Source organism: Lepisosteus platostomus, chromosome 14, assembly GCF_059453375.1.
Source record: "Lepisosteus platostomus isolate fLepPlt1 chromosome 14, fLepPlt1.hap1, whole genome shotgun sequence".
NCBI lineage: Eukaryota > Metazoa > Chordata > Actinopteri > Semionotiformes > Lepisosteidae > Lepisosteus > Lepisosteus platostomus.
The window spans coordinates 29330734-29349683 of NC_142624.1; the positions used below are offsets into that span (position 1 = coordinate 29330734).

The 18950-nt window shown below is 36.9% G+C and overlaps 1 protein-coding gene across 3 annotated transcripts in view; it reads left to right on the forward strand.

Moving 5' to 3' along the window:
• The first annotated feature begins 74 nt into the window (after positions 1-74).
• The window catches only part of acvr1c (activin A receptor type 1C), a 39610-nt gene continuing 20734 nt past the window's right edge, over positions 75-18950 (forward strand). The window contains exons 1-2 of one of the 3 annotated variants that reach the window (XM_088605540.1): positions 75-4177; positions 18226-18450. In XM_088605540.1, the coding sequence (XP_088461666.1) occupies positions 4108-4177; positions 18226-18450 (295 nt within the window). In that variant the 5' untranslated portion in view covers positions 75-4107. The remainder of the gene's footprint in view (positions 4178-18225; positions 18451-18950) is intronic. The other 2 variants (XM_088605539.1, XM_088605541.1) reach the window with 2 other exon arrangements.

Sequence of the window (18950 nt, forward strand, 5' to 3'; positions counted from 1 at the left end):
TTGTGCTGAAACCAATTCAACAGAATTCATTTAATGGAAAGGAAAAAATGAGAAGAGATTCTTATGGTCTCTTGTCAAATTGCTCTCCAAACCAAGAGGAAGATTTGTCACAACTAGAGTGTGCAGATCCCTCTGAGGTGCTTTGAAATCATTCTGTACAAGCCTGATGGAAAGCCCTAGTTCGTTTAGAGTCTGGTATATTGCAGTAGTGGTAGATTCATACTATGTCAAGTCCTAAATTCTTAAAACCTGGCTTAGAATTTTATAGCAATATGTAAGCCCGATGCTTTACTTTCTGCTGAAATAAAACTTAATGTATTGAATTAAGTTTTTCATGTATTAAAATGGCAAGGTAAACATGGTAAAGATTTAGAGCAAATCTTTCAGATGAATATATACTGATGGGGGGGGGGGGGAGACGACCTTTTCTGCAATGAGAATACTATAGTTATAGCTTATGTAGTTTCACAAAAAGTTGCCAATTTGTTTTAAGCCCTCTGCCTAGCAATTCAGCTTGTGGAGTGAGGCATTGCAATTTGCCAATCACAAAAGCTCGTTCGGTGCATGTTTACCCAACGGGATCCAGGTGGAACAATGCTTGATCAGGTTACCTTTAAAAAGGCCTTAATTTAAAGCTTAGATCACTGCAAGAAAAAGGCCACACTTAGTCAGTTTTCTGTGCATTCCATAATACCTCGAATGTCACCAGAAGCAAGGGAGAGGGCCATTGGCATGGTTTAGGCAGGCATGTAATGTGCCAGTGTCGACAGACACTGGAGTAAGCCTCTCCACTGTGTCACGAGAGAAGGTTTCAGCAGTCCGGCAGGACAGCTGACCGTCCAAGATCCTCTTGCCCTCGAGTGACCACACCAGAGTAGGGCTGACCCATCAGACTGGTCCATCTGCGAGATCGTTTCAGATCTGCCACCCGTACTGCTGCTGAAACTGCTGGCAGACACACGGCCTGCATCAGAGATAGGACAGTGGGGCTCCATACTGCTGGTCTTAGAGCAAGTTGACCTGTCAGATGCCCTCTGCTCACACCTCGTAGATGTCACACCCGACTGGCTTGGGCCAGACGGAGGCTGCAATGGACTCATCAGCAGTGGCATCAGGTCCTCTAAATGGATGAGTCACTCTTCATCCTGTTTCACGCAGATGGGAGGGCTAGAGTGTGGAGGAGGAGGAGTTGAGGTTTTTTTCCATCAGTATATTTCAGCTACCGATGATGGGCAACAGTGTTTGAGTTGCTAAAATCTGACCAAAGAAAATCATGGTAAAACATTTTTTTATGTCTAAGTGGTAAATGCTTATCATGGCCATATCATATACAGTGCTCTTCCATTCCTAGCTGAAAGTTTACAGATGTATACTTGAGAGAATAAATAATTATTAGGGAGCTCTATCAAATCCACCTGTTTTCTGAGGTTACTATAGTTACGCACTGTGTACTTAGCACTTTAGAAGATCAAATTTAATGGTTAAAATAAGGTCACGTCTTAATCACAGATATTGAAAGTGAGTGTTCAAATGGTCTGTGTTCATTTTGCTTAATGAAAACAACTTTAAAGTGTAACTGGAATGTCACTTGACTATGCAAAGCTTATTTTTATTCCTCTTTCCCTTGGCGAAATTAGGATTTCAATTAAGTTTCAGCTCTAACAATCAGTACAATTCCTGTTTAGTCAGCATTCAGCTTCAAATTAAGTGCTATTCACCCCTATTTTTCCCTTTGAACTCTTCGATAGTTTTGAGCCCTTTACAGTTTTTTATTTTTAGTTGAGTTAGTAATTGAATAAGTTCGGGATCTCTCGTCTCTGTGTCTAGAAGATCTGATTTAAACTAAATGTGTAGCAGAAGAAGAATCAATGCAATACCGGTTCAGGTCTAGTTTGCAAGGCTGTTTTAGAAATGAACTTGCGTTTGTGCTTGTGATGTCACAGCTTTAAGCCTGTGTGATATGAATGCAGCGTGAGTGCATCCAGAAAGTAAATGGCACACATTTAGATGTTTTAGCACCATACATACATAGTTTGGAAGAATTGTATTCCTGTGTTTGAATTAGTATAATGAGTCAATCATGATTGTGGTGAAGGATGAGTACATCTAGATGAACATTATTAAATAGGAATAACTGAAAATGAAACCATTTGTTTATGTTCACCTTTTTTCATCAAAAAGGGTGAATTGGGGCTTTATAATACAGTGTTGGCAAATGCAATGCTAAAAACCAGTTCAGGCCACTTTTGGTTATGGGTTTCATACATGGTGAGTCCAGGATGACTAGATTTTCCTAAGTTTTTAGTAAACATTATTCTGGAGTTCTTTTTTTATATTGTATTACTGTTCACAGACATCTTTGAGTCCACATTTATTTTTGGGTTACAGATATCAAGGCTTTCTGCAACCGTTTTGCGTGTATGTTGAAATGCACTCTATAAGACACTATTTCACAGAGGTAGGTAGGTCCCTTTTCAGGCCCTAAAGGCCCATGGGGGAATAGGGGGCAAGGGCCACCATTTTTCTGTGACCATCCGACACTGGAGGTGGAGGTGTTGTGGTCAGCATCACGCTCTGGCCAGCCTAATACCCCCGGTACTCACTTGGAAAGTGGGCTGAGTGGACCTGGGTGCCTTCAGGAAGGAATTAGAGCAAGCTACAGTACATCGCTTGCCCCTACCTGGGATGGATGTATTTCATAGAAGCACTGTATATTTCACACACAAAAGAGAGGTGAAAGCTACCTGTATTAATTCTTTTTTATGTAACTGCCCCAGGGGTTCTCTGAACTGCATGGCAACCATAAGTGTTGTCCAATAATTTGTAAGCACTCAAAAGAACAAGCCAAGAAAGAGCCTGGTCTTCAAAGAAAAACTAAACAGGTTTTCATGTGCCAAATTTGTACGAAGAGTATGAGGGCAAAGGGGTGCAGATGTAGACAGGGAGTACTGTGTTTCTGGGTTTCTAAGGAGACATTGCAGACAGGAGGCAGAGAAAGCCGGGCGCTGGCTGTTTGGGAATGGATTGTGGAGTTAAAGTGCAGTGAATGGGAGACAGTGGCCAAGATGAAGAAAACATAACTGGTCAGAGTCATTGGCAGCGTAAGAACAACAGCTGGAATTGATTTGGACAGCTTTGCAAAGCACTGTGCCTCATTAACCTTGATTTGATGCCCCACTTGGCCTAGGTACTGTCTATTGAAATCCCCACCTTAACACTCATGGGAGCACGACGCGAGACATTTTAGCTTTTATGTTTAGATTTGCAGCGCTGAAAGTTGACTTAAAAACAGCCGCTGAAAGGAAAGATGCTGTGTAGCCATACTTAAATAAAAACACTAATACATCATGCTTCGTGATCGCATCATGAATAGAGCCCAGATGTTAGTGATGCATGAGATTATATGGCGTGCTTAAAATAGTATATCATCTCCTCTGGTACATGCAAGCACAGCGTGTCGCTGTCATGCTCCGTTTTCGGGACTATTCCAAAGCAGTATGTTATTTCCATATATTCTCGGAAAAACTGCACCACTTAGCGTTCAGTCAGTAATATTTTTGATCATGTTCCATGTCATTTATTAATGTGTGTGGGTAGTGATGGCAACAAGTTAGTCTAATCATGACAGGATCTTGACCACCTTGTAAAGTGTGCCCTCCTCGAAGTTCATACATTTTGTTATATTCAGAAAGTGAATAAACTAGTTATGTATTTTTTTTTCTCCATTTTCTCTCGCCCTACAAATCGTCCAGATCTCAAGACGTAACTTTCCAGAGTCGCTAATAATTTAAGCATATGCGCGGTGGACGCGTGAATCGACGTGTAGTTTGCTCAGACGTAGCCGGTGGGTACACGCTGCCTGCCTGCCCTCAGTCTGTAATACAGCGCCTGCGTTTATCAGGGGGAAAGCACATTAATCCTCTTTAGTTCCAATCGGTAAAGGGGGCGGAGTGCTCTCCTATTGCGTGTTTAGTTATGTGACCTGTTATTAGGAGTGCAGCAATGCAAAGCGTGGCTGTCAGAGTTGCAGCGAAAAACAGAAGCAAATGAATTTGACTGGAAACGGTGTCCAGTATTTCCCAGAATCAAGCGGATGAGTTTATTGCTATGGCTTGTCACAAGTATCCTGCTGTTGGAACGGCACTGATATTTCTCGCCTTCGCTCAGTTCGGCACAGGTACTGTAGGTGTTCTTAAATATTCTCCAGTGCAAAGGGCAATTTTCAAGTAGGATTATGCGCCAAATATTTCTAATATGCAATACGTTTTTTGTGTTAAAGTGTCTAAATACTTCTGTGCCGAAGTGCTTGTTATTTGTTGTAATGTGAAAGTATTCCGATTTTCGAACTGCGTCGTTACTTAATCTTCTTAGGTTGTTGCACTATAAAAAGGTTAGAAACCTAGTTTTGATGTAAATAAAACTGACAGGTCTGGTAAACAGGTTTATGATTATTTTATGTCCACACGTTTGAGACATTTGTACTTTGGCGACAGTTGTCATATACAAGGGATTAAATATTATATAACTAAGATAAATTAATAACTAGATAGTTGATAGAAGTAGATCACACATTATCAGAAATTCGTGGTTAGGGATGATAAAAACCCTTTTCAGTAGGGAAGTTCAGTACTTCAAGGTTTTTAGTGTTCTCAAGATTTTCTGCAGACATTTTATAAGGGTCAACGAAGCTGCTTAGCTAAATTTTATAACCACTGCGTGAACCTTTATATTCTGCACATATTACGGATTCATATCTACTGAACCTATAAATGTCTTTTTAAAAACTACTTTAGCAAAAATATTGCTTTAATTTCGGATTTCGTCTGATGTCCTCTTGTTCTCGAAGAGCTTTTTTAATTCTCCTGTATTGAATGGTTTTCTCATTATGTTAATAGAAGTATTTTCTTTAACTGAATGTACACCAGCTTGTCTACCATCATCAAAGCAATTGGTGAACTGTGTGTAAAGTTATTGACGTTTCACACCAGTTCTAAATGCACTTCAGAAGATATTTGGTTTCTCACTGAATTCTGAAATTTGGTTATAATTTGACTGAAGGAAACTAAAGTAGAAAATAATAAAACACGTTTTACTTTGTATTTTATTTCTGGTTTGCAATTAGATGACTTTGAAAAGAACATCACAGCCAAGTGTTTTTTTGTAACTTTCTTTGCCAATGTATTGGAAGAAACAGGCAAGCCCTGTTGAATTACACATTTCAATTTGCACCTCAGTTGTGTTTTGAACAAGAGATAATTCTGTTTACAGCACAATGCAGAGAAAAATAAGTGCAATTAAAATGTACTTAAAATACTTGAGAATGCTGGGGGGTGTCAGGGCACTGAATATTAAGTGAGGGTTTTATATATTAAGACTGCAGGAAGGTGTTGACTTTCTGCATATCACTTTTTTTACTACCTATGTGCTTCTGTCAGATTTTTGGCAGAAGATACTATTAATAATGTGATTTAGCTTGTAGGAATCACTGTAAAGAGAGCCTGCTAAGATCAGTTCTACAGAGGTGTCATTGTACTCCAAGTATACTCCTTTTGGTTAATAGTTTTACTACAGATAAATGTGTTTTAGTCATGTGTAAGAAACTTTAAGTGTGATTCAGAGTAATGAACTTTTGCAAACAAGATGTTAGTACAGATGCTAAACATTGAGTGCATAGCACATAACATTTCAAGCAATTACAGTGAAGACTATATTTAGTATTATATTTCGGCAGTGTATAAGAAGTCTTGCATTTCCTTCCTGCTGGAAATAACATTAAATGTCCGAATACAATAAGAATGTAGTCCTGTTTATGATCTGATACTGTTAACATGGTAGCAAAAGGTTCAATAAGTTCATACCAATAGAGTTTTGTATTCTTGTTTTATCAATATAAATATTTGCATATGGTAGATGGGACCTTTGAACAGAAGTCCCATCTAATTAGCTGGCTTTGTGGTTTTTATTGGTGGATTTGGTCATTTCGTGTTCTTTTTATGTAAAACCATAAAAGTTTCAACCAGCTGTTTACTCCTCGCCATTATAGAGGATTTTAATGACTCGGGGTAAAATTATAGTGCATAATGCTTGTGACCAATTAATCTTCTTGTAATATGATTACTACAGAAAGTTAGATATATATTCTAGATTTAAATTGTGTGTTCTTTCATATTAAGATACAATAGAATATTTTTTAGTATAACAATATTTGCTGTAATGACACAGAAATGAGGCATTCATTCTATTTTAACACGTTTAGCCCAAGCATTTTTTTGTCAGAAACAAAAAGATAATTGACTGTTGTATACTGGGCATTAAAAGACAATTATCACTTATAACAAATTTATAAAAGTATCAGGAATATCCTTCTTTGGAACAAAATATCTTTCTGTAGTTTGTACACTGACATTTTATTAAATAGATGTGACAAAAGTAAAATCACTATGCTAATTATCATTTGTTATCAAAAGAGACTACTGTGATAGTCATAACCTTATAGCAAGTGTGGTTCCCATTGGACGCAATATACGCTTTAGCCTACATGGGTGATGGATGCTTTGCCCCAGGCTGTAGATGCAGTCTTGTGGGATTCTGTGTGTGTTCACTGGTCTCTGAGCCTTAGATGCCACACATCATTCCAGCTCATCCCACTGATGTTCAATGGGACTCAAGTCTTGCAAGCAGGGCACCTGCGACATACAGTAACTGACATTCCTATCTTGCACAAACAGAATGAGACCTGGAAAGTTCCTTGTATTGCTGGAATGTTGTCATGTCAGGAAGAGGCATAAGCAAGGGAGGTCCGAGGACCTGAACAGCATAGTGCCATCTTAGGATGTTGCCTGACATTGCTACGAGTGGATTTTTGTGGCAACTCAACATGGGTGTTATCTACAGTATACAAGACCTAAATGCTGTATAGGGTTTGGCACCTCTGTGCTCAAGTTCTTCGGTGGTGTTGCTTATGCAGTACATACCGCTGACCCCAAGGTATTATGATCGTGTTAAAAGTGACATGTTGGTTACTTCCTGTGTTTTTCTTTATTTTAAAGAGTCTGGACATTTAACAGACCAGTGGCCAATCAAGTGTCTCGCAAATGAGATGGTCTGTCATGAATGATCAACTAATCAAAATGACACCAAAATATTTAAATACACAACGTCCATACTAAAATGATGCAGTTCTACAGTTTAGTGATGACAGAATCTTAGTATATGTAACATGATTTAAGGACTCGACATGTTTTTTCAAGCTTTAAATCAGGTCTGAGTAGCTTGTATTTTGCAATTTCCAGTTCATTTGTCATATAAAAAAGATGGGGTGCCACTGAAAAGTGCACAATAATTTAATATCCTCTATAAAAGGTGCAGTATGTACTAGTCAGAACTTAAGCATTGTGTGCCAACCAGAATGTTGTGTGGAGGTCAGTACATAAGGCCTGTTAACCAATCAGAATATATTTTTTGTATCAATCAGAATGCAAGGCCATTGCATTCATCAGAACAAACGTAAAACCATTACCTGTTTTCTACTACAGCTTTTTGTGACATTTATAAATTTTCATTTAGTAATATTACATCAATGTAGTTTCATGGTATACCAAGATGTATACGCATATACTGTAGTTTTGAAATTGAAAACTTTTTGTAACCATTTTGCCATTGGTTCAAGTTTTGCCATGATGTGAAAATGTATGTCTGTTTGTGCTGGCTCGTGGTTTGTGTGGTCCTTGTCACCTTTGACCTTTATAACAAAAGTAACCTTGACCTTTTAACTGCAAGATGTTTTATATAAGATGTGGCTTGATCAAAATAAACTAATAAAAATAGATTAAACTATACAATGTGTCTCCTTCGCACAGAAAAACAGATTTCATAAATATAAGCTTTAATTGTGAATGTATTTTATTTTGTGTATGAATTAAATAGCACCTGTAGGTAGAAGTACATCCAGCCCTAATCTTTGCTATTTAACATAAACATAATAAATTAACTATATTCAGTATAAATCAGAGAACAGATGAGAAGATCACCTTGTATTATAAATAGTGAGTTCAGAGGTGATCAGAAGGCAACCACTAGCTAGTTCAAAATATAAAGTTTCATTTATTTTTATTTATAGTAGGTCCATAAATTAAGTTTCAGCATGGAGTACAGTTAGTCTTTGGTGCTTTCTAGATATCGGATTTTGCAGAAGAGAAATTGATTTTGTCCATGAATGACAGTTAATGTGTGATTTCTAAAGTTTTTTTCGCATGCAAATCTTAGACAGCTATGAAATTAAAATAAAAAAAAAACCAGAGTGTGAAATGTTATACATAGTCCAAGTTTATCTTCAGGCTTGTAATTTATATTGAATTCAACTGCTATATATACAGTAGATTGATATTGAAGTGTGTAACATACGGAGTATCAAGAGAAACGCATCATCCTGTTTTTTCATGTACTTCAGCAGTGCATAAGCACTAAATTAGTTAGAGGGTTGTCCTTTGGAATCAAGGCTTTGTAGAAAGCACCCTGAAGGAATTAACCCTCAGTAAGCATACGAGAAATATACACATTTTTATAACAATAGAACAACAGGTTGGAAGCTCTAAAAGTTTTGGTACAGTGGCCTTAGAATTCCATTTATATTGATTGATTGGATTAATCTATATTGATCATTTACTGGACTTCTACTGGTTCATTCTGATGTGACGACATTCCAACGGGACAATGCACATTTTCAAGCTTCTAGTGTGACAGCTGCTTTCTTGAGAGATGAGAATATGACAGTTACATTGTGGTTGTCTTGTTCACCAAATATTAGCCTTATCGAACATCTGTGAGATGAGCTGAATGACTAGTAACTTGTAGAGCTCAGAGAGCAGTGAAAACACACATGCTTATCCAAGCCCTACTAGAAAAATGGGAGAGAATCCCTCAAGCCAGCATCGGTAATCTGTGGCTAAGCATGTGTTGTACATTTACAGTGTATTGCTTCTATCATCAGCCGCATACACTATTACTTGTGACTTTCACAGTGGACACCCTGATGATTGACACGGTTAATAAAGAATGTTAAGCAGCAAAATGAGTGTAACTACAGTATATATGTGTTCAATAAAATGTCAGTACGCCTGTTACTAAAAAGATGGTCTTTTTCCTGATAACTTTGTAAATGCTTTCCAATCTAGCAATAAGAAATTTTGATGCTCAGTATTTTCAATGTTGCGTAAAATATCGTTTTCAAAATGTATTTTAATATTTTTGAAGGAAAAATATTTTTTATAGAGAGCACATCAGTTCAGTTTATTTGTTATATCCACAAGTGTGATAAAATGCTTATTTGAATGTTTGCTCCAGTACAAAGACATTATGAAAACACCAAAGCATCAAAACAAAACAGCAACAACAGCAATGATAAATAATATACATCTTAAATGCAAATCAGCAGAAGCAGTGTGAAAAAAAAACATCAATGTGAGTCAGTGGTAGAGGTAGAATTACAATAATCTGACAGTTTGGGAGAAGAAACTGTCTCTGCAGATTCAAAGACAGTTTCTTCCTGCATTTGTGAATTTCATTATTTTTACCATGTTTTCAGTAATTGTGACCATATTGTGCCTCCTCTGATACAATCATATCATTACAAATACATTTATAATAGATGTCTGCATTTGTTTCCTCTTTCACTGGGTATTAAAGCAATTGGAGTTCCAGCTGGATTTTTGGTTTGAACACAGATGTCTACAAGACCTGTGCAGAAGTCAGAATGCCAGGGTACCACTGCTTGAACCATTTGTATAAGAGCTGCAGCAACTATACCACTCTGAAGCATGCTCTAAGGGGATTGTTAAATCTCTACAAATCAGGGCCTGGTTAATACCTTGATGGAAGACATCAAAGTAAAATCAAGTGCTGCTGGAATATTGGATGGTGCTCTTATTTCAAGACTAGAAACTCCAGACCAGTGTGCCATTATGGTGAATGACACTAGACTATACAGAACGCTGTATTTTGTGCAATAATCTAAACCAGAGCTGCATAATTCTGGTCCTAGGGGGCCAAAGTAGATTTTCATCCAACCACAGCTTCTGAGTACCAAAATCTGAGTTTTGCAAGACTGCTTGCCAACCCCCTGACAGTACTTTGACTAAATTATAATAGATGATATACAGTCTTATCCTTACCTCCTTTAAAATGTGTTTTTAGTCCAATCAATGGTCCCCAAATCTCTCCCTCCAAAACTTATAATCTATTCTGGTTATAGTAATAGCTAAAAATAATATTCCTTGATCTTTTTTTTTCTGTGTAAAATCAAACCTCAAAGAGCAACCTACCCAGACTACCTACATGTACAATTGTTAATGAGGACTAGTGTTTTTTTTAGGTCAGGTCTTGTAATGAACTACACTGAATGAGAACTGGACATTGCAGGTTTTTCCTTTACCAGCTGGTGTGTAGTACTGTTACAAAGCAAACATGCACCCTGGTTTCTACAATAAACATCACAGGTTGTGAGACCTCTATGACTTTTAATTTTAATTTTAATGCCTTCTGAACTGGCTTACTCAGAACACTTTACTTGTTAAACGTTAAACGTTAAATGTTTATTGGGTGAAATGTAAAAAGGAAAATGTTCTGTAATGATGCTTTGTTTAAGCCCGTTAAAGTAATTTTATTTTAAGACAAAGAGCCATGGGAACTTAAAAATTAAACACAGGCTGCCCTTTTCTTCAGACACCATTGCCTGGAAACTTTCTGAAAATTTTCCTGAAAAACAAATTCTACAGTAATATATATGTAAATTTAACTAAGTTTCATTAATCCCTGGACAATAATATACAGTATGTAATATCTTTGAAGTGAAAATCAGTTTTGTCTGGTACTCAGCCTCACTTCATTTATAATTATTAGGATTATCAGTGTTGTGCCTTGTTTCTTCTCGGTTTCTCAGTTTTCACCTCACATTGTTTGGAATAAATCTGCTTTCAACAAGAGCTTTGGAAGCCCTCAGCAGAACTGTTATGATAATAGCTTTATCATAGTGGAACATTCACATCCTTTTCCTATTGGGCTTGCTGGTACAGGTTTAATATCGAATTTATGTGAGAACATTTTGGAAGGTGAGTATCACATATACTAAAAGATACAATCTAGAAAAAATGAGCTGCTTGTATTTTTTTTATAAAGATATAAGAGGGTACTTTAAGTGGCGGTTATTATAAGAGGGAAGGGAAATTTTAAAATACAAATCAAGTAACCTGCTCTGGAACTCAGAACCCAGTTTATAAAAACAATGAGAAAGGAAGCTAATTACATTTCCACAATCCTGACATTTCTTTTTTTCTGGACTGTGACACAGTTGAATAAATACTGATAATTTGTTCAACACAAAAGCTTTTTTTGCCAGCGAAGTACTTGTTGTAGGAACCGTCAAGCCTCTTGTGACCTGAAAAAAAATGATCAAGGAGGAAGAGGAGTGTATTTGGTCCGCAGGGGAAAAGCCTCATCTCCAGGTGTCACATCTCTGTGGGATGGAGAGATACGGTCCACTCACTTCTAAGATATACTGTATAACCTCATCAGTTCGTCTGGCGCAAACTAGTAAATCATTAAGCAGAGTCTGAAGTTAGCATGTAAGCTGATAAATGGATCATTTCAGTACTGAGAAAATGTGCAGAGTTTCAGTGAAATGTAAACTTTTATGGCCTTGTATGGCTGTAAAATGGGTATTTATGACAGTGTGAGCAAATGTTACAGTTATTGTCAATTAGGAGTTTCCACCAGACTAGGGGACCATAAGCAGAAGATACCATGATTTTCCATCTTACTGAAATGGATGATCATTTTTTTTCAGCGTATGATCAACATCATTTAAAAAAACAACAAGTGTGTCTGATACTGCAGCTGAAAAATTGTAACACCTTTGGAGTTTTTCACATGTTGTGTCTGTCTCTTTGTCATAAGCCTTTGTCCCTATGCTATTGAATGAAATGTTGTATTTATGAATTACAAGACCACTGATTCAAACAGATTGATTGAACTGATTGCAGTTTAACTTCTTGGCAAACTGTAACATTCCTGCTATTACTGCTATTACCCTTACATTGGATGTCCAAAATAATGAGTTCTTATTAATGTACTTACAAGGTGCCTAAACAGCAGGGTGGTTAAGGGGCTTTGGACCTGCAGCTTGGGTGTGGGTTGAAATCTTGGCTGGGCTACTGCTGTTATATCCTTGATCAAGTTTCTTTACTCGGATTGCTCCAGTTAAATGCCCTGCTGTATAAATGGATACTTTCCAAGTTGTCAATTTAACTTAGCTTCAACTATTCCCTTGCATTTATATGGCACATTTCTCCTAAATAGTCTTTAATTTTGTTCTCCGTTATTTAAGTGTTGTAAATAATGATAACTGGTTTTACAGATGGACATGACATGGTGTTTCGAGCAGTCCATGATGATGAATAGAAAGAGACCCTATGCTTTAAATCTTTATCTGCAGTTTGCCTTTTATATTTCTCTTACATATGCTTTTATTCTATAAGTGTACTTTTGAGATGTGGAAAGCTGTCCTGACAATACTTTAAATAAATAAAAGATAAAATAAAAGAGTACCTTATTAACTTAATGAAAGTAAGAGCTTGAAAGATGGTGACCTTGGGCCTGGATTTGCTAATATGCTGGGGAATTCACACCAAATACAGTTTGACAGTAGGTTTATGCATCACAAAAATGTTTTCACAAAACAAAAATGCAAAAAGGCAGCTTTCGTTAGATTGGACTGCTGTCAGAACTGTTGTGTAGATCACTAAAAGGAATTCAACGCTGACCTAGAGGACAGAATAATTAGCTGATTTAAAATATCTCTCATTTGAGAGTAACATTAGTTGAATCCAGGTCTTGGAGTGAGAGTAAAATAAATATGAGCTTTTAGCTGAGGAATGGAGGGATGATTTAAATGCTCTTGTTCAACAGCTTGAACAATTGTAACCTTAGGGTCCATATCCCTTGAAGTCTAAGATGCTGCTGTGATTTATTAACACCCTAGTAACTGCCAGTGGAGGGACCAGGACTGGATCCATCCTGTAATAAAAGTTGTTGGCCCCCTCAAAAAATCTGTTTATTATTTATTATCTATAGACATTTTTAATTCATATAGTTTTTTACACTAGCAAAGATATTAAATCTGGATATTCAGCCTTTTATAGGATTTATTTTTGAAGGGCTATTTTTCTTTGTGGCTTATCTTACACCCTCAGATTTAATCAAATTTTATTTCAGTGCTAATTTTCATAAGTGACATGATTTACTGCAGTTCATACATTCCCAGGACCAACCAGGTCATTTATCTTCCCTAGATACTTGTTAAGGGAATGTTCTCTGTCCTGAAGGAGGATTGAACTAAGCTCGTTTAGTCAAATAAAATATAAGATGATTTTTTCGCTGTAGTTGTCTCTTCTTGTTATTGTCATGTTTGTGCTGTTTTTCCCCAAGTTACAGTAGATGCACAATGTCCGACCTAAACCCTTTATCTTTTCTTTAGACTTTTCACAAATGTTATATGAGCTGCTGTCTTCGCGTTTAACTGGACTTTGTAACCCAAGGAGAAAAATAATGTTATCTGCTCAAAAAAACAAAAACAATTCAGGTCTCATGACAACCCAGATAAAACACAAGACAGGTGGAGGAATTCATTTCTATAATCACACAGCCTGGCTTTAAATGTTACCTTTTCTCTGACATAAAGACAGTGTCGTCACCAGGGGTTACACAAGGAATGCATCTGCACTTGATGGGGTCCCAGTAGCAGAGCAAGCAGGACTTGTCTTTAATTTCACCTCACTTGGAAAGCTGAAAACCTATGCAATCCCCAATTGTGTAGAAATATGCAAGTGAGTACCTCTACCTCCCATAGTAAAAGTAAAATGTACAGGCATGTAAATATAGCTCTAGCTCTGCTTAGAGATAATGTCTGAAGGCCTTGTTTGCTCTGAGAGCCTGTAAGTCCATTCCAAATATAGAAACGATGCAAGGGACAGGATAGTGATGCTTTTATTCCTGACTTGGGCTGTAATACCATGATAAGTCACATGACTGGTTCGGATAATATGAAGGTTGAGTTCAGAAAATCAGTGTAACCTGCTGAAGGTAACCATTCTCAATGATATGAGGCAAATGTCATTCTCCTTATATCCTTTGGAACAGTTTCTTGCTAGCAAAATGTATTTTCACCTCCAACCACTGCCAGACTTCTGACAAATATTAGACGTGCATTTCTGGAATGGAGATGGGGTTGTATTCAAAACACTTTTGTCTCCCATTATCATCAATTACCTGACAGTCTGAACTAGATGTTCATATTAATATGTTTATTTAGAGCAAAAGCTTGGGTTTGTGCAGGAATGGCCACTGTTTTAACTGAATCGACTTTTGGAGGAGCGTAATTCTCAGGCAGAACAACAAAACAATATTATGTTCTTTAAACTGATAAATTTTATTACTCATTGAGATCTTCCTTTGCATTGCACAGAATACCAGTATTTTTTCAGAGCTATGACAAGGGCTATACATCATTTTTGTTCTTGAGAGAACATTAACAGCATTCATGGCAGCTTCATCTGTATTTGCAAATATCAGTATTTGTTTCAGCAATATTTCTGATAATGAAGCATACCTAATCTGTTTCAGGTAAGGTAGTGTATCTAAGTGGGTAGATCTTTGAAGGGAGCCAGGCAAAGGTACATCACATACATATTTAAGTAACTGTTTACAAATAAGCAACAAAGTCATGCGATGCTAAAGACCCTCTGCTTCAGCAGCCATCGTAACCAGGACTGAATGTATTGCTCCTTACTTGTTTTTCTGAGATTATTTTATTGAGAGAAATAACTGGCATATATTAAAACCCTGTTGTCATTGTCAAAATCCCATTTGAGTCTTTAAACGTGTTTCAGATTATAACCGGGCCTAAAAGAATTGACTCTTAAATTTACCAAATAAGTCAACCTTGCTTGACATCATGCTCAAACTCTCCTGCCAGTTACCAGCCGAATATATTTTCTACGGATCTCAGAGATAATTTTTTCATGGCATGTGTGAGCAGCATCTTGAAAACCCTGGCTTCTGATTTTATCTAAAAGACATCTTATTAATGTCAATGAACAGGCTTTTTTGCACTAGCTGGTTTTAATCAACTAAAGCAGAAATCGTCACATACAGTCAGCCAAGGATACTTGAATCTTATTTTTTATTAAATGTTTTAGCAATATTCTCAACAATATTTTGTTTAGAGTTGAAAATAGAATTAGTTTGTGGATTTAACCAAAGCTAACAACTTTAATTGAGCAAAAAATTCTAGCTTTGTGAACTGATAGTGCCTTTGGGAATCCCACTGATTGGCTCTCCTTCAGACCAATTAGAAATAAATGCACACAAACCATTAGAAGCTCTAATGAGCTACTACAACCATCAATCTTTCTCTTTCTCTACCCTCTTAGGCAATCATTTGACATTTTGGTTTTACATTAAAATTATACAGACCAAATCATTACGTTTTCATTTACCAGTTTCATTTACAAACAAAAATAATGTGACAGACAAAAAGCAAATGACTAATTCATTCAAGGAACAGTTTATTAATAATAGTTGTATTTCAGAAGCCAACATTTTCAAACAATACTGTTGATTCATTTGAGTTTTCAGTCAAATTCCAGAGTCACTTACATTTGATAATGTAGCCAATGGGTTTTATTAAACTGACAGTAAGATGTCTGCCAATCACAATGGTATTGAACCATTTTTGATAAAACTTGCTGCTCTTATACAAACAGAAATGGAGACCGGAAGCACCCTTGTCAATGTAGTTGACAAATCAGACCCTGACTGTTATAGATCTCTAACAATTTTATCTTAATTAAAGAACATATAAAACATTTATTTTAAGCTCTTCTTTAAGCTCTTCTTTACATACAGTAGTAATTCGATTTTCTCTGATGTGCAGGCTAGTTTTCTGGGCTCAAAATGTGTTACAGCAGTCTTAAAAGTTCTCAGTGATATTATAAAGTCACTCCACAAACTTCACACTTGTGGAGTTATCTTTATTGATGTGCAGTATCTAGTGCTTTTGACACTATGGGTCACTTACTTTTTCTAAGTTACATAGTATATGTTTGAAGTCAGTTCCTTCCCTTTGTTTTAGAAGTGTTAACAAAATCATAAACAGTCTATGAAATCTGACCATTGAACTGCACAATTTTCTATCCTGGTCTCTATTTTTGCCATCTGTATGATAAATTCTGCTCCAGCAATAGACTCACCTTATCATCTGTAACATAGCTGTAACTTTAAAATAAACAGATGTCAGGGAAAACCAACATACAAACACGGCCATAATATAAAATTAAATTTTACAAATAATTACAGTATACAAATAAATAAACCAAAACATGAAAAAATAAAAGCCTAACCTCCTGTTTGAGCTCTACCTGGACTTCTTCAAAGTTCCTTCTACATGAATAGTAAGGCAGCTACACTGCTTATCTCTCAGCTGCAAGACCAAGAGACCAGAAACTCTCCAAACACGTCTTCTCTCTGAAATTCTTCCAGGTCACTTCCTTCTACATATGGTACAAAGCAGAGGATCTGTTCTCCTTCTGGACAGTGTATAGGCAACAGTGAAAGCCTCTGTCCTGTTTTGTTAAGTGTCACCTTGCACCAATTGTTCAGGTGACTGAGGGTGACAGGTCATTCCTCACAGAATTCTGGGAAATTAAGTACAGACAGGAGCTGCCATCTTGTCTGAATCTGCCACCCTGTATCCGTCAGTAATGACAGATCTGCAGCTTAGGATCGGTAAAAGTTCTTCAGACTTTCTGTGAACTACGAGTTCTGCTAAACTCTGATAAAACTTTATGCTATTAAAATATAAAATTTGTTGTTATTGTTTAAACAGTAAATAATAAATTACAAATTGAAGTCAGGTCTAGACATGGTTTTGTATATCATGACAAATGTTGTTTTACATAGTCCTCTTGTCCAAATGCCTCAATGGTGATGATGTTTTCAAAATGTCCTTAGAAAAACAAAATCATTATTGATGCTGATTAAATCTTTTCTGCCTGACACTTGCACTTGTTAACACTGCAGCATTCTGTTACATTATGTCTTGTGGGGTCCTTTATATTTTATTGATTGTTCTTTTTCACTGATTTGTTTTCTGTGTGAAACTAGTCTAAGCCTCTTGGCAACGTTGCTGTTGTAAATGAGAATTTGTTCTCAACATACAGTTCTGGTTAAAATATTTTTTTTTATTGTTTTATTGAGACTAAAAGGAGTATTATTGTTATTTAAGGTGGGTGATCTCTCCATTGTTTTGTTAAGGTAGGTTTATGTAAACAACACAATGTGGAAAGCCTCATGCTTCATAAAATGATGGCAGAAATGTGTTGAAGAATTTAAAATTAATCTTGATTGTCATCAAAAGTATATAGTGTCGGGAAAGTGATGAATGGAACCATTTGTATAAAAAGCGTAAAAGGCTTCCCAAAATAAATATACATTCAATTTTTTGGTGAAGGCTAAAAGGATACAGACTATTTTCTTTTTTTATTTAATTTTGTAGTGCTTTTGCACTGAAAACGGTGTACAACATGCATAATAATAGAGATTTTCAGTCTTTGTTTCCTTGGTGTCTCTGGATGATGACGTTCAGCGATCAATAATTCAGTATGTTTCTTTGCCAATCAATTATTACTCCCTAAAACATGTTTAGCTGTGACTAATGCAATTTAGAAATGCAGATCATTATAACTACCTCACTTCCCTGTTTTCTGGACTTAAACATCCTTCATTTATTCACCACTTTTTATGCCTTAAAACTGGCTCATTAATCTAAATTAGCTATGAATTCCTTGTGACACTGGACCAGTTTTTAACAAATACAGTTTTGGCTGAGTTGATTTTTTAATCTTATTTTGTCAGGAACCAATAGATTCCTCACACACTAGTAGACCCCATCTCTAAGCAGCGTCTCAATCAAAGCCATAAGAAAATGACAGCACAGTGAACTGATTTTGTAGAGAACCATTATGACTAATGGGACTGAGTGGAGCCTAATAAAGAATGGAAAGAGTTTGCAGTCAAGGGATTCGGAGTTCTCCTTTGTGTGGAAAAACAGCTATTTGAAACACAATATTTAATTGAATTGATTAAGGAAAAATATATTTTGTGTGTGTGTTCCAGCCCTCAAGTGTGTTTGCCATGTCTGTGCCAACAACACTTGTGAAACAGAGGGGGCCTGCTGGAACTCTGTGATGCTCATTAATGGCAAGGAAGAGGTGGCCAAGTCCTGTGTCTCTCCTTCTGAGATGAAAGGCCAGGTGTTCTGCTACAGCTCCAGGAATGTGTCAAAGAGGCAATGCTGCTTCACAGACTTCTGCAACAATGTCACCCTCCAGCTCCCCCGAGGTAAGGCTTTTTCGCAGTTTGCCTGCAATTTATTAATTCGATTTGGGGGGGGATTTGCCTACCTCTCTGATTAGATTGTAAAGGCAGTGCTTTTATATAATAATAACCATTCGTTACACTTATATAGCACTTTTCTGGACACTCCACTCAAAGCTCTTTACAGGTAATGGGGACCGCCCTCCTCCACCACCAATGTGCAGCATCCACCTGGATGATGTGACGGCAGCCATAGTGTGCCAGAATGCTACCAACACATCAGTTATTAGTGGGGAGGAGAACAGAGTAATGAAGCCAATTCATAGGTGGAGATTATTAGGAGGCCATGATTGGTAAGAGCCAATGGAAAATTTGGCCAGGACACCAGAGTTACACGCCTACTCTTTTTGAGAAACGCCCTGGGATTTTTAATGACCACAGAGAGTCAGGACCTCGGTTTTACGTCTCATCCGAAAGACAGTGCCTTTTTACAATATAGTGTCCCCGTCACTATACTGGGGCAT